The sequence below is a fragment of the Dendroctonus ponderosae genome, unplaced genomic scaffold (assembly GCF_020466585.1).
Source record: "Dendroctonus ponderosae isolate FM_Combo_2020 unplaced genomic scaffold, Dpon_F_20191213v2 Dpon_F_20191213_2, whole genome shotgun sequence".
Classification (NCBI taxonomy): domain Eukaryota; kingdom Metazoa; phylum Arthropoda; class Insecta; order Coleoptera; family Curculionidae; genus Dendroctonus; species Dendroctonus ponderosae.
The window spans coordinates 8402687-8414730 of record NW_026018165.1 but is presented as its reverse complement, the minus strand read 5'-3'; the positions used below and the strand labels follow the sequence as shown (position 1 = coordinate 8414730).

The 12044-nt window shown below is 30.5% G+C and overlaps 1 protein-coding gene across 4 annotated transcripts in view; it reads right to left on the bottom strand.

Annotated features, from left to right (window-relative positions):
* Positions 1-1590: 1590 nt before the first annotated feature.
* The window catches only part of LOC109546548 (espin), a 65708-nt gene continuing 55254 nt past the window's right edge, over positions 1591-12044 (bottom strand). For 2 of the 4 annotated variants that reach the window (XM_048663892.1, XM_019917540.2), the window contains exons 11-15: positions 3454-3795; positions 3249-3394; positions 2915-3184; positions 2643-2839; positions 1591-2586 (exon numbers count right to left, since the gene is read on the bottom strand). In XM_048663892.1, coding sequence (XP_048519849.1) covers positions 2334-2586; positions 2643-2839; positions 2915-3184; positions 3249-3394; positions 3454-3795 — 1208 coding nt within the window. In that variant the 3' untranslated portion in view covers positions 1591-2333. The remainder of the gene's footprint in view (positions 2587-2642; positions 2840-2914; positions 3185-3248; positions 3395-3453; positions 3796-12044) is intronic. The other 2 variants (XM_048663893.1, XM_048663895.1) reach the window with 1 other exon arrangement.

Below are 12044 nucleotides of genomic sequence, written 5' to 3'. Positions count from 1 at the left end.
AGATGTAGGTCTTTTAGTTCTATATTGTTGACTTGTATTTTATGATGTTGTTGCATGTAATATTTATTCGACGAGGCAGTTTTTGGATTCTGGATTAAGTTGATAAAAATTTCAAATTTTATCTTTAAAGTAAACCATTCAGACCAGGTCAGATATTGAACATTCATAAATGAGAACTTGCGACAATTGAACTCTTTTTATTGATATGATATGATATATGTCGGCTTCTACTGCACTGATTTGGACATTTTTTTAAAATTTGGGGTAGAAAAACGAGAGTGTTTTAATTTTCATAGTTACATTTATCAATTTTAGGAAATAAACAATCGGTGGTCGATTTTTATAATCAAGCATTTTTAAATGCTGCTAAAGATGAATTCTAATCATAATATCCTTATGGCCCATACATTGTTAATTGTAAATTAGTATCTATTAAATTGAAGAATTAATGCGTAATAATGTTTTAAATTAATTTAATTGTTGTTTAATGCATATACTACATTGAATAACAGGGGATAAGGTATAAATAATCGTAAAATATTGACAATTTCATTAAATTTACATAATTTATGGAATTTATTTATAATACAAGTTCATTTAAATTCATTTATTCAGAATCCAACATTTTTCGAACTTTTTTAAGCCGCTCAAAAAGTTATTATAAATGGAAAAATGGTTAATAATGCAATTGTATATGATATTTTATTTAAGGGTCTAAGAATGTGTAAAAGCGCGGGCGCAATTGACTTTTTTCTCGGTAGGTTCTTTAGCAATTGCATTATGCAAAAATTGTATTTCAGATTTTTTGTAGTCCGGTCAAGTACTTTTCTCTAAATGTATGGCGTGATTGAGTTATTTTTTCATTGTTAAATAAATAATTCAAAATTACGTTGGTTTTTACCCACTGTTTTGCACTTTCATGCATTTTGCAACAAATATATCAAGTCTACGGATATCGAAGCAACTCTGTCTTGGAGCAAATTTCATAAAGAACAAATATAGACATTTTTTTTCACTTTTTTGTTTTTTTTATGCAAACAGCACACTTTTTCAAGCTTGTGCCAGCTTGAAAAAGTTCGATATTTTCAATAGGTATGCCATTTAAGAACGATTTCAATAGTTATCTAAGTTACTGTGACTGACTCTAAAAAATATTTATGGTTTGTGGTTCTGCGGACGTATAGAAAATTATATGCAAAAAAATGCTTATATTTAGGCTGAAGGACAAATTGATAAAAAAACGTGAAATTTGAAAATGTTTCTCAGTATAAATTATCGAAGTTTGACACTGAATTATCAGGTCCCCAAGGTTTTCGACCGCGCAGTTGATAGCATAATTGGTGTGAAATAAAAATCGATATATTATATATATTTTTTCAAACGTATTAAGTATATTTCAATCATGATCGACAAAAAATTAGAACGTTCTTTGTGCTTCCAAGTTGCCAAAAAATATTGAAATGCCGCAAAATGTCTTCAAAATCCATCTGTATATCATCGACACGAAGCGAATAAGCCAATAACATTATAAGGAAATAGCAAAATTGCAGCAAATTCTAACCATACTTGAACAAACGAAAACACGAAATATATATTTTAAAATACTTTATTACATGGTTAATGGTAAGAAACGTTATTCATATTTTATGTACATTATTAATATACTAAAATAGCTTAACTATAACAATTAGAAAATTTTCTTCAGTTTTTATTATCGAGAATAACTCAAAAGTATTTTTTCTGCGATTTCAATTTTGAATTGAATAATGTATCTAATCCTAAAAGAATGTTTCATAACATCAAACAAATGAAAAGCCCCGTACAACTTTCAGAAACAGTGGGTATGTCAACGATATATTATAATTAAATTAAATATATAAAAAGCAAAAAAAAAACGAAACGATTGTTCTTTTAACGTATTACTGTAATATTTACCATCATCCTGTGCCTTGCATATTAGTTTTTATAGTCTGTTTCATCACGATTGCTTTCTGATGCTAGAGCAATTTAAGATCAAGATTAAGTAACACGTTCAAAGAAACATTTCCTGTTAAAGATTTGAAACATAACGAAAATAAAATATAAGTTACAGCTAATATGTAAAGAACAATTTAAAAATCACATAAAAATGACTATTAGTTTTAGATATTATATTTAATAGTGGTATAGCATACATAGTAACCAAAAGTTAAACAATAGCTAATAACAATACCTATTGAGGTAAATATTCTAAAACTAAAAGGTAGAAAATTTTATATATTTTTTTATAAAACAACCTTAACATTTTAGCGACTGCAGTGCTTTTCAACGTTAATCAGTCATGCTCAAATCTATTAACAGAGAAGATTCAAAGAACTGTTTGTTTTTCGTAATTGTGCCCTCCAAGGAATAATATTGGGTTCCTCATCAGAGGGTTCGTCGTCCAAAGAGTTGTTACTCAAAGTCATATTGCTTTCTTTATCGTATTCCTTCATGTGATTGTTGTTAATATCTTCCTGTTCTTTTTCGTTATTCGGTTGTTGTTGTCTCATGTCAGGGAGTTTTACCTTTGGCTCTTCCACTACTTTCGGCGTGTAGATCATTTGCCTGAAATAACAAATTTTGAAAGAATGCTGAGGCTTTCACTGGTATTAAATACTCACCTTATTTTATTTTCCGTCTCTTCCTTCTTGGCCAGCAATGGTCGTTTCCATTGAGGGATGGATTGTAAACGCTTTTCTTCAGCATCTTTTTGCAGCTGTTCTTCCATTTCCTTCTTGGCCTTCTCTGCAGCTTTCTTAGCTAGCATTTGCCTTTTCCAAGCAGGAATTAGGTTTCCAGTATTGTCTTTGTCTGGAATCTAAACACAAAAGCGTGATGAAGTTGCAAAAATGTATGATTAAGGTGCTACATAAAATTAATTGCAAGTACATACTGATAATGGTGCATCGTGGCGACTCAATCCGCTCTTGTATATACTTGCCTTCTCTATAAAGTTGTTAGCAGTAAACTGTTTTCGAATTTCAACTATTACTTCTCTTTCCAATGTCTGTTCCGTTTTCGCTTTTTCGATCTTCATTTTCTTCAGTCCAGTTAAATCCTTCGACATTTTGAGCTCGGCGATTAGGTCAGTTTTCTGAGCCATGAATGAATCAGCCGTATTGAGGCATTGCAATGATACACTTCTAGTGGGTGCTGAGAAAGTCTGAAGTGAAAAGTTAACGAACGGGTAATTAGGCAGCAGTCAACAAATGGAAAATCGTTATTACCTTAGAAGCAACAAGTTTTTCAGTTCTTCTCAGCTGGACCGAGTTCAGGTCTTGGATGCTAATCGCTGACAAAGGTTGATGCTTTTTTACTTTCTCCTGGTGTGTTAAGGTGCTTTGTTTTGAAATGGCGTTTTGTGTTAAATCGCCTGCGAACAGCAAATCGTTGAGAAAAACTACCTACTCACTGCTGATTTAAAAGGCTCACCATTAAACTCTGGCAAGGGTGGCGGTGGAGGCCCAACAACTTTACTGTCGCTATTGGTCTGTTCTTCTTCCTTGTCCATATCAGCTTTTTTATCATCCTCACTCATCGATATTTCTCTGGGACCATCATTTCGTTTGTCAGCTGAGCTGATACTTCTAAGAAATTCAGACGGTTTGATTAGCTTGTTCGAGCCAGCTAGTGGAAAGCTGGGAGGCACAAATGGTAAAACTCGTTGACGATTCACTGGTGTAGCTAGAATAGTGCTGGATGTTGACTGTCTGTCTTCGTCGTTAAGACTGACGATTGTGAGGTCGGAACAGGAAGAATTCAACCGACGAGCAGCTGAAATAAAGAGTTGAAGGATTTTTATTAGTCTTAAAATATCGGAAAAGTGTTTGATGGCTTTACAGTCTTGCCTATACAACTGGTTCAAATGTTCAAAAGCTGTAAATGTAAATAGGTAAAGTTGACAATTTTTTAAATGAAAAGAGTTAGGCTTCCGCGGCGTTTCAATGAAACTGGTCACTTTTTGGGTTTTTATGGCTGTCGTGAATTAGAATGAATTACAAAAATTTATTTATTATTTAATAGACATTTTTCAACCGACAAAGTTGAACACATACATAGGTTTAAAGTTCTTTGGAATGCAGTTAAGCCTGGGTAACCCAGTGAATTTTTAGGAGTTGGCGCAGTGCTCGCAAATGGCTTGGTGCGCCAACCCAATGCACCGGCGCAGTAACTCAGTTTCGTTGCTGGGAAAATGTTGATAACTTTTTAATTGTTTTTACATTTATTTTAAGGGCTATTTATTAATAATAATTTTAAAATTTGTTCAAAATTTCAGAATTTTTCGGTTTTAGCCAAGTTACTATTTCTTCTAAATGCTCAATTTTCTAAAGTTTCACTTTAAAATGTTGCAATATGAAGGTATTTTTGGCGCAAAATAATGAAATAAATTTCGAATCCTGCGTGGCTTTGTAAAAAGTTTTGAAATCCCTTTCCAGCTTCTGAATTCCAAATTCGAATTTCGAACAAAAATCAAATAATTTTCTATCAAAAAACGAACAGAAAGTTTATAACATATTATTTGGAAATTTCGTCAGCTCCATACCTCTGAAGACTGTAGAGTTTGTTAAAAAAAAATTGTTTTTTAGTTTTGACTGATTTTTTTTTTGCTTTACTTTCTACTCAAAAGCGCTCTATTTTGTAGTTTCACATGGGCAGATAAAATAAAAAGCCAACAAAAGTACTAATGATCTGGGGGTCTTTTACGCGCAAAACTACAAGATAAATTTATAGCTTTGTAAAAAGTTTATAAAAAGTTTACAAAAACTTTTTTCAGGGTCGAATTCGGGACAACAAAAATCAATTCCTCCCGTTTTTCCTCAAAAACCATTAGGTTTACTCCAAAACCGATCACAAAACTAAAAGTTCTAACTTTAGAAAACGCATTTCAGCTTCGAATTTGGCATAAAAACTAAATATTTATTCAGTTTTTTTACCGAAAGTAATTAGAATTATCATGAAAAAACGACCAGAGCCAAAGTTTTAGAAAATTATTTGGAAAATTCACCGCTCTCACCGCTCTGAAGATTCTTAAAGTTCCTTTAAATTTTCTATTAAGCAATTCTTTCTACGCAAAAATCGCATTATGTTTTAGTTTTACTTAAAATACGGCCAATCTTCAGATATTTTCTGTGAAAAATTATAAGATAAATTCTATCGGAACACTCTCCTTCTTAACCGCTTTGCAAAAATGTTTGAAAAACTTTTTACAGCTTTGAATTATAGACAAACCCCTAATAATTATTTCTCGGTCTTTTTCCAAAAATATTTCCCCGAACTGAAAAAGCAAAAGCTTATGGAATTTATTTGGAAAACTCTTAGAAACTGCCATTTCTTCACTTTTAGGTCAATATTTCTAAACAACACTGTCTCTATGTTGCATTTTTCCTAACGTTGTATTGTAAAATACTGGCAAAAATAAGAAATTCTTTCATAAAAGCAGTGCGAGCTCGAACAGTCAACTACTGGAAGTCCTGAGCGTTCAGGTTCGGTTCCGAAAGCATTTATTAAAAAAAAAACAGCCCTAAACTGAGTTATAATCCGTCTTTAAACATTTATATACTTCAACGTTTTATTCTTTAAATAATAATATTGTTTTTAAAATTTTCTTGTGAAATGTAAGTCAGCCAACCAATGTAAATTTAAATTTTTTTATGTGTCAATACGAAATCTCGAGTTTCAATCAATTCGTTTTAAGTCCAACTCGCCTTGTTTGAAGTCATGATCCCAAGTCAATACCGTTTGAAAAAAAAGTGAGAAATAATCCTGGTAAATATTACTTCTTGGTAAAAAATAAACAAAAAAAAATATTAACACAATTCTATTATCAACGTTCTAACAGTTAGTTTGATGTGATTTAATAAGCAGAAACATTATTTGTTTAAAATCTGTTGGAAATCTATAAATGGCGTTATTCGAGAGCCATTAAAGAAACTTGCAACCGTAAATGCAATTGCAAATAACTAATTAAAAACTGCTTTTCAGTTGGTAGTTGATTGAAGACAATTTAAGTGATTAAATTAAAGCGAAAAATTGTAAGTAGCACAAGCGAACACCAGCTGGTGCATGTACGACTTCAGCGGTAACATACAAAGATTTGCAGCAAAAAGTCTGTTTATTCTAGAAACTGAAATTTTCCAATTTCCCCAATAAGATTTCAATATTGTATATTCGCGCAATGTTTCGGGTGTTTTTGCTTTAAAGTCCTTTGTGCGATTGCGTTTCTTATAAGCTATAAAAGCAGCAAGTTAATCGAATTTAAACTTTTTCATTTTTGCTGAGAGTCATATTTGCAACCAAGTCATGTGTAGGTATGGTAAATCGACTAAGTTTGCTTGATAATTTTAAGAGAATTATTCAATTCTACTGCCTCTACAATTTTTGAACATTTCCCTCCTGAACTCTTTTCTTAAATTTTCTTCGCGACCACTTCAATTATTTGCTGGTTTTGCTATTGCTTCGTCTATTTTAAAAAATTGTTGGGAAATATTTCTGCTTAATTTTCATTAAAATGTTCCACTGAGATAAAGAATGAAGTAATATTGGAGGGTGGATTTTCGAGCAGCAGATTTGTATGTTATTTTTATAATTTATTATGTTTCATAATTTATATTAATAAATAATTATGTAAATAATTTAATTATACAGCAACTTTTTGTAGGTGGACTGTAATAGTCAAGACAGAAAATGTATCGACATGGACTACTTACATTTGCACCTTAAAATCAACAATTGTTAGAGTAGTGAGGTTTTACTCCTCCTGTTTCATTAAAAAATATTTTTTCAGTAGTGCAAGAACTTATCCTCTGTATACATATTTCTTGTGTTTAGACAAATCGACTTCACTTGGTATAGAGATGATGTTTTTTGAGCAGATTCGAGCATTGGGTGATAAAATAATTCAAAATTGTACCTTCAATTGATTTCGTAAGTTTATATATTGCAAACTGAGATTCGTAAGTTTATATATTGCAAATTGCAATTTGAGAGCGCAATGAGAACTGGCAAAGTTTTGATTAACTACTCATTCGTCAAATCGTTTCTTTGTCTAAGTTTTAATAAACAAAATATTTTTCCCTGAATTACATAGTATAATTTATTACGCCAGATTGCGTTAATTATCTTTGTTTAACCATTTATGATAATTTTATGACACGACTTCCTTAATTATAGCTTAGTTTTGTGTCCAAGAATAATTATTTGGTTCCAACTTAATGGTACTCATTTTATTAGAATAAAGAGAGCCTGTCGCTTCGGTTCTTCGCTCTAATTAATTTCCAGTTACTTGGATTCTTCCAAAAAAACAAAATTTTACAATGTTAAAACATATTTTTGTTACACGATGAATTGCTCATTTGAATCTATTATGTGGAATTTAAAATTTAAGCGCTTTTAAGTTGAAACTGAACGCATTTAAGTTAGTTGTGCTGGATTGACCAAATTCGCTTTTTACGAAGGAAAAGGTCGTTTATTTGTTTTGTGGAACGAAAATCCATTAACATATCGCTATAGGTATATTCATGCCTTCCATTAATAATATAACCAATTATCAAATTATAAATAAAATCAATTAGGAATTACAAAATCTTCTAATTGTACATACAAATAATACCTAGAAGTTTGTGTTCATATTGCATGTAAGTGAATTGTTTTAAGCAAATTAATGCATGACGAAAGATTGACTAAAATTCCATTATCCTATTTTGCATTCTTTAAACAATGTTTTTATTTTTAAAATGTATTTAAATGGCGCTTTACCAATAATTTAACTGTCCTAAGAATATTTTGGTCTAATCCTAATGATGATTATTAATTATTCGAAAAATGATCTTCATGTGAATGTACCGAACAGTGTTGTTGCCATGTAAACCTAAGCTTTATTTCCGGCATTCATAAACTTTCATTTCTTTGCACTTGAACGCTTATCGCAAAAAATGTGTTTCAAGACCGTGTAATGTAATATGAGTAAAAGAGGTTTGAAACGTGTGTGCAGAATAGCATTTATCTAGGACTCAGCTGGGTCATTTACCTAAAATCTTGTGTATATGGTTGTAGGTACAATTAATTACTGATACTGATTACAGAATTTTATGTTTCCCTAAAATTACATGCTTCTTAAAAATTTAATTTTATTATTTTACGATTTAATTTCGTCAAGGCTGGTGGAAGCTAACCGGCTTTCAGAAATAACTTGCACATGTTTAATTATTATTATTTCCTAAACGTTTTCAATGTTTACGATCTAATTATCCGGGAATGTTCACGGTTAATGAATTATTTTACAGCCTGGTTCATGAACTAATAGACCCCATTGCCAATGTATTAAGTAATTTTTAGTGATCCTGCAGATTACAGTTTACATTTTCTTTTCAATTTACAGCTCAAGTCCATAAAATAGTGAGAAACAACTGTCCAAAATTGAAATCCATTTACAGCAAATATGTTGAGTTGAGGTGCATGCTTTCCGCGAATTACTGGAAAGCGCGTACTAACCATCTGCTGTAAGCTTGACCAGTACACATTTATTGGCAGTTAAAAATAAATAAAATCCATGCAAAAGAAAATATTTTAGCAATATGAAAGTTGTTCGAATGCGGGTATATGGGGAAATCGGAACCAACTGGAAAAATTTGCAAAAATACTTGCTTTCTGACAATAAACGTGAATACAATACAATAAATACAAACAGTATTTTAGTTGATGAATTGATTGTTTAATGGCCATAAAATTATTATACAGTCACAGGCTGCACTTTCTAAATCGTTAAATCTGGTTCAAATTTGAAAGACTCATTTTTCGGGTTTACCAGTGTTACCTGTAAGGATTGTTCATCTAATAATTAGAGCCTTTTATTGAGATTTGCCATTGTTTATTATTAAATTGAGTTGGGAAATTTGACCCACTTAAAAATTCGTGTCAGTTATTGTTTTTACTCCATTTTTCGTTTGGAGTTTCAATATTATTACATTTTATTATTCTCGTTAATCAAGCTGATTTTCCCTTGTGTTATAAGGAGTTACTCATACCTGGAAATCGCATCCATATTGCACTAGACATAGGAAACTTCCAACAGTTCTAACTTATTTCAACTCAAGTCACTACTCACCAAGATAAAACAAAAATTGGCGGAAAAAAATTTAATTCCAGAGAAAAAATAGCGATCAGTAGATTTGTGAACGGATTGCGCGAAAGTACTGTGGTACTGCACGTATCTTCAGCGAAGAAGAATGGGGGGAGAAAGAGGTAACATTTGATGAGGAGAAAGATGAAATGGAAATATATATACGGATCGTTAATGAATATTCCTGTAATTGCACTCATGAGCGACCGCACAGCATGCTTAGGATTCGAATCCGATATAATTGGCGATAAAACGGGACTTTTTGCAATTTTCGACAGCGGCGTTCTTTATTTGAAATGGACCAAAAATATAAGGCATTATGAGTAACATGATATACATCATTAAATTGTAATTATTTCGTTATAAATAGATCCGAATGTGCGTACCCAATATGTTCTATAAAATAAAATAACTGCAATAAAAGAGGGACTAATAAAAGTTGAAGAGCTCCCTGAATAGGAAGAAGTATGACAAAACTTCTGTAAGTGTTGAGGTGAATAAAACTAAGAGAATGAATATCTTAAAAATGTATATTACCACTTACTCTTGTATGCAGATTTACTTGAGAGAAAGAATGTCTTAGGGAAAATACTTTTGGACCTTCGTTTTGTTGTGTTAACGCAACTTTTAAAACTTTCCGGGTATTTGAATTTTTCTTCAGTAGCTTTGATAGATGCAGAGTTTGCTTGATAATATATATAACAATATTTTGAACAAAATAAAGTTTATTTTCTTTTGTTTATCATTTGAAAGTTTTCCTGCTGGAGAAGCAACATGGGTATATGCTAGAAAATATTTTGTTCATATATGTATTGATAAAAAAGGCAACTTTTATATTTAAACAATAATTTTATGTTTATATTTTAGGTAATACATATATGCAAAATAGTTTTTTTAATTTCATGTTATATATCTAATCATAAAAGGGTGAATTTTTAAATCAATTTTCTACTTATTATTCTTCACAATAAAATAATATAATGCTAAATTATTTAATTGGAAAAATCATTTAACTCAATAGCTTCACTGATAAGTTATAATAGAAATAAAACAAATAATTTTCCTTAAAATTCTTGCAAAACAAACCGAAAAAATTTCGTTTTTCGGACATGTTTGAGCCACAAAAGCCATGATTTTTTAAATATTATATTGATAACCAGACTCATCTCTTTAATATTTATTAAAAACTCTGTTAAGCTTCTCAATATTGATCTAGATTTATTTCTATAGTCAAAGATAAAGTATATACCTTAAATAATGTTTTCTAAGCGTGGACTTTTCCATTCCAATTGATCTAATTTAAATCCTAATGTTTATATATTAAAAATTTTTAAAAATCAATAAATGTAAACGGTTTTTATAGTAAAACGGGGTTATTATAAACCTTTTATATTTATAATTATTAATAAAATAACCGATCTCTTAGCAGTAGACAACAGTAAGACATACTTTTTTCTATTGAAATATCTGTTAAAATCATTTAATTTGACCTATAATTAAAAAGTTCCAGATTGTGCCCATTAAGAAGAATCATGTCTCAAGTAATAATTACCCAGTTGAAATTAATCATCATCATGAAAAACACCGATAATAACAATTAAGTGTGTGTTGGCAGGAAGTTATTTTTCGTAATGCTTCTAATGAATAAATATTTATATTGAGTTACATTTTGTTAGAATCCAAAAAGTGTTAATCTCAGATGAAACCCAGTTGATGGGAACTAATAGGGACACCTGAAAATCTGAACTTACTTAAATTTGAACATTGCTTCTGTATATTATTGTCGTGAATACATAAGATCCTTTTATAATTGGCAAAAATTGATAAGGTCAGCACCTACTTTAGCGCGAGTCGTTGACTGTAGTCTTTTCCAAATATTCCGTTCGGTTAATAAATTTTCCTATATTACTTGGTAGTTATGTGATTCAATTTTTTAAAACTTATTTTTAGTACAATTTTATAATCTTTGATAAAACAACTAGTAAGATCTTCTTAATGTAATATTTTTGAAGAACAGGTAGAAATCTATAAATATCTAACGGTTTTTTTGCTTGTACACATTTAATCTAGTTGCTTCCAAAAACACTTAATTGTTCCGATTTACATGGTCTAATGATATTAATTAAACCAACAATGCCCAATTAATCTGTGATAATAAATTAATTAGCTGTTCGAATTATTATAACGTGACTATTAACCGTTTAGGTTGATATTTAGGCGATTTTTTCCCAATTCTAGTTGGCAACCTCGGCAATGGTCTAAAAATAACAAAAAATATAGTAGTTTTCCTTAGACCATTAGATGGTCGTTTTCAATACGAAAAGTACATAATAATAGGAATCACTAATATCCATATAAAAACACTGTAAAATAATGGCTTTCGGTTAGAAAGATACATTAGCATCTTAATTCATATGGCCACCTTAAATATAAGAAAAAGTTGTATTAAAACTTAAAGAACTACAAGTTTTCCGTTAATTTTTAATCCATTAATGTCGATAGCAGCAGATCTGTTTCTCTACTAAGAAAATATTATAAAAAAATGGGCGCTATATAGAGCATTTTTTATAAAAGGTGAGTCATTTTATAGTAGCAGGAATTTAACCGTCGATCGAAAATCCAATTTTAAGATGAAAGTATCATACAAACATATACTGAAACCAGCTTCGTTTTTGAGATACAAAAACAAGACCAAACTAACACTTTATTTTATTGTTTTAATAATTTCTGCAAATCTTAAGATACTGTAATAAAATTCTATATTTTGGGTTATCTGGTCTTATCGCATTAGCACACCCAATCATTGAAAATTTACTTTATCTAAAAATCGAAATCTAATCCCTCTTGGACTACGGACATATACTCATCGCCAACGGAACAGAAAGGACAAAACGATACGTACAAA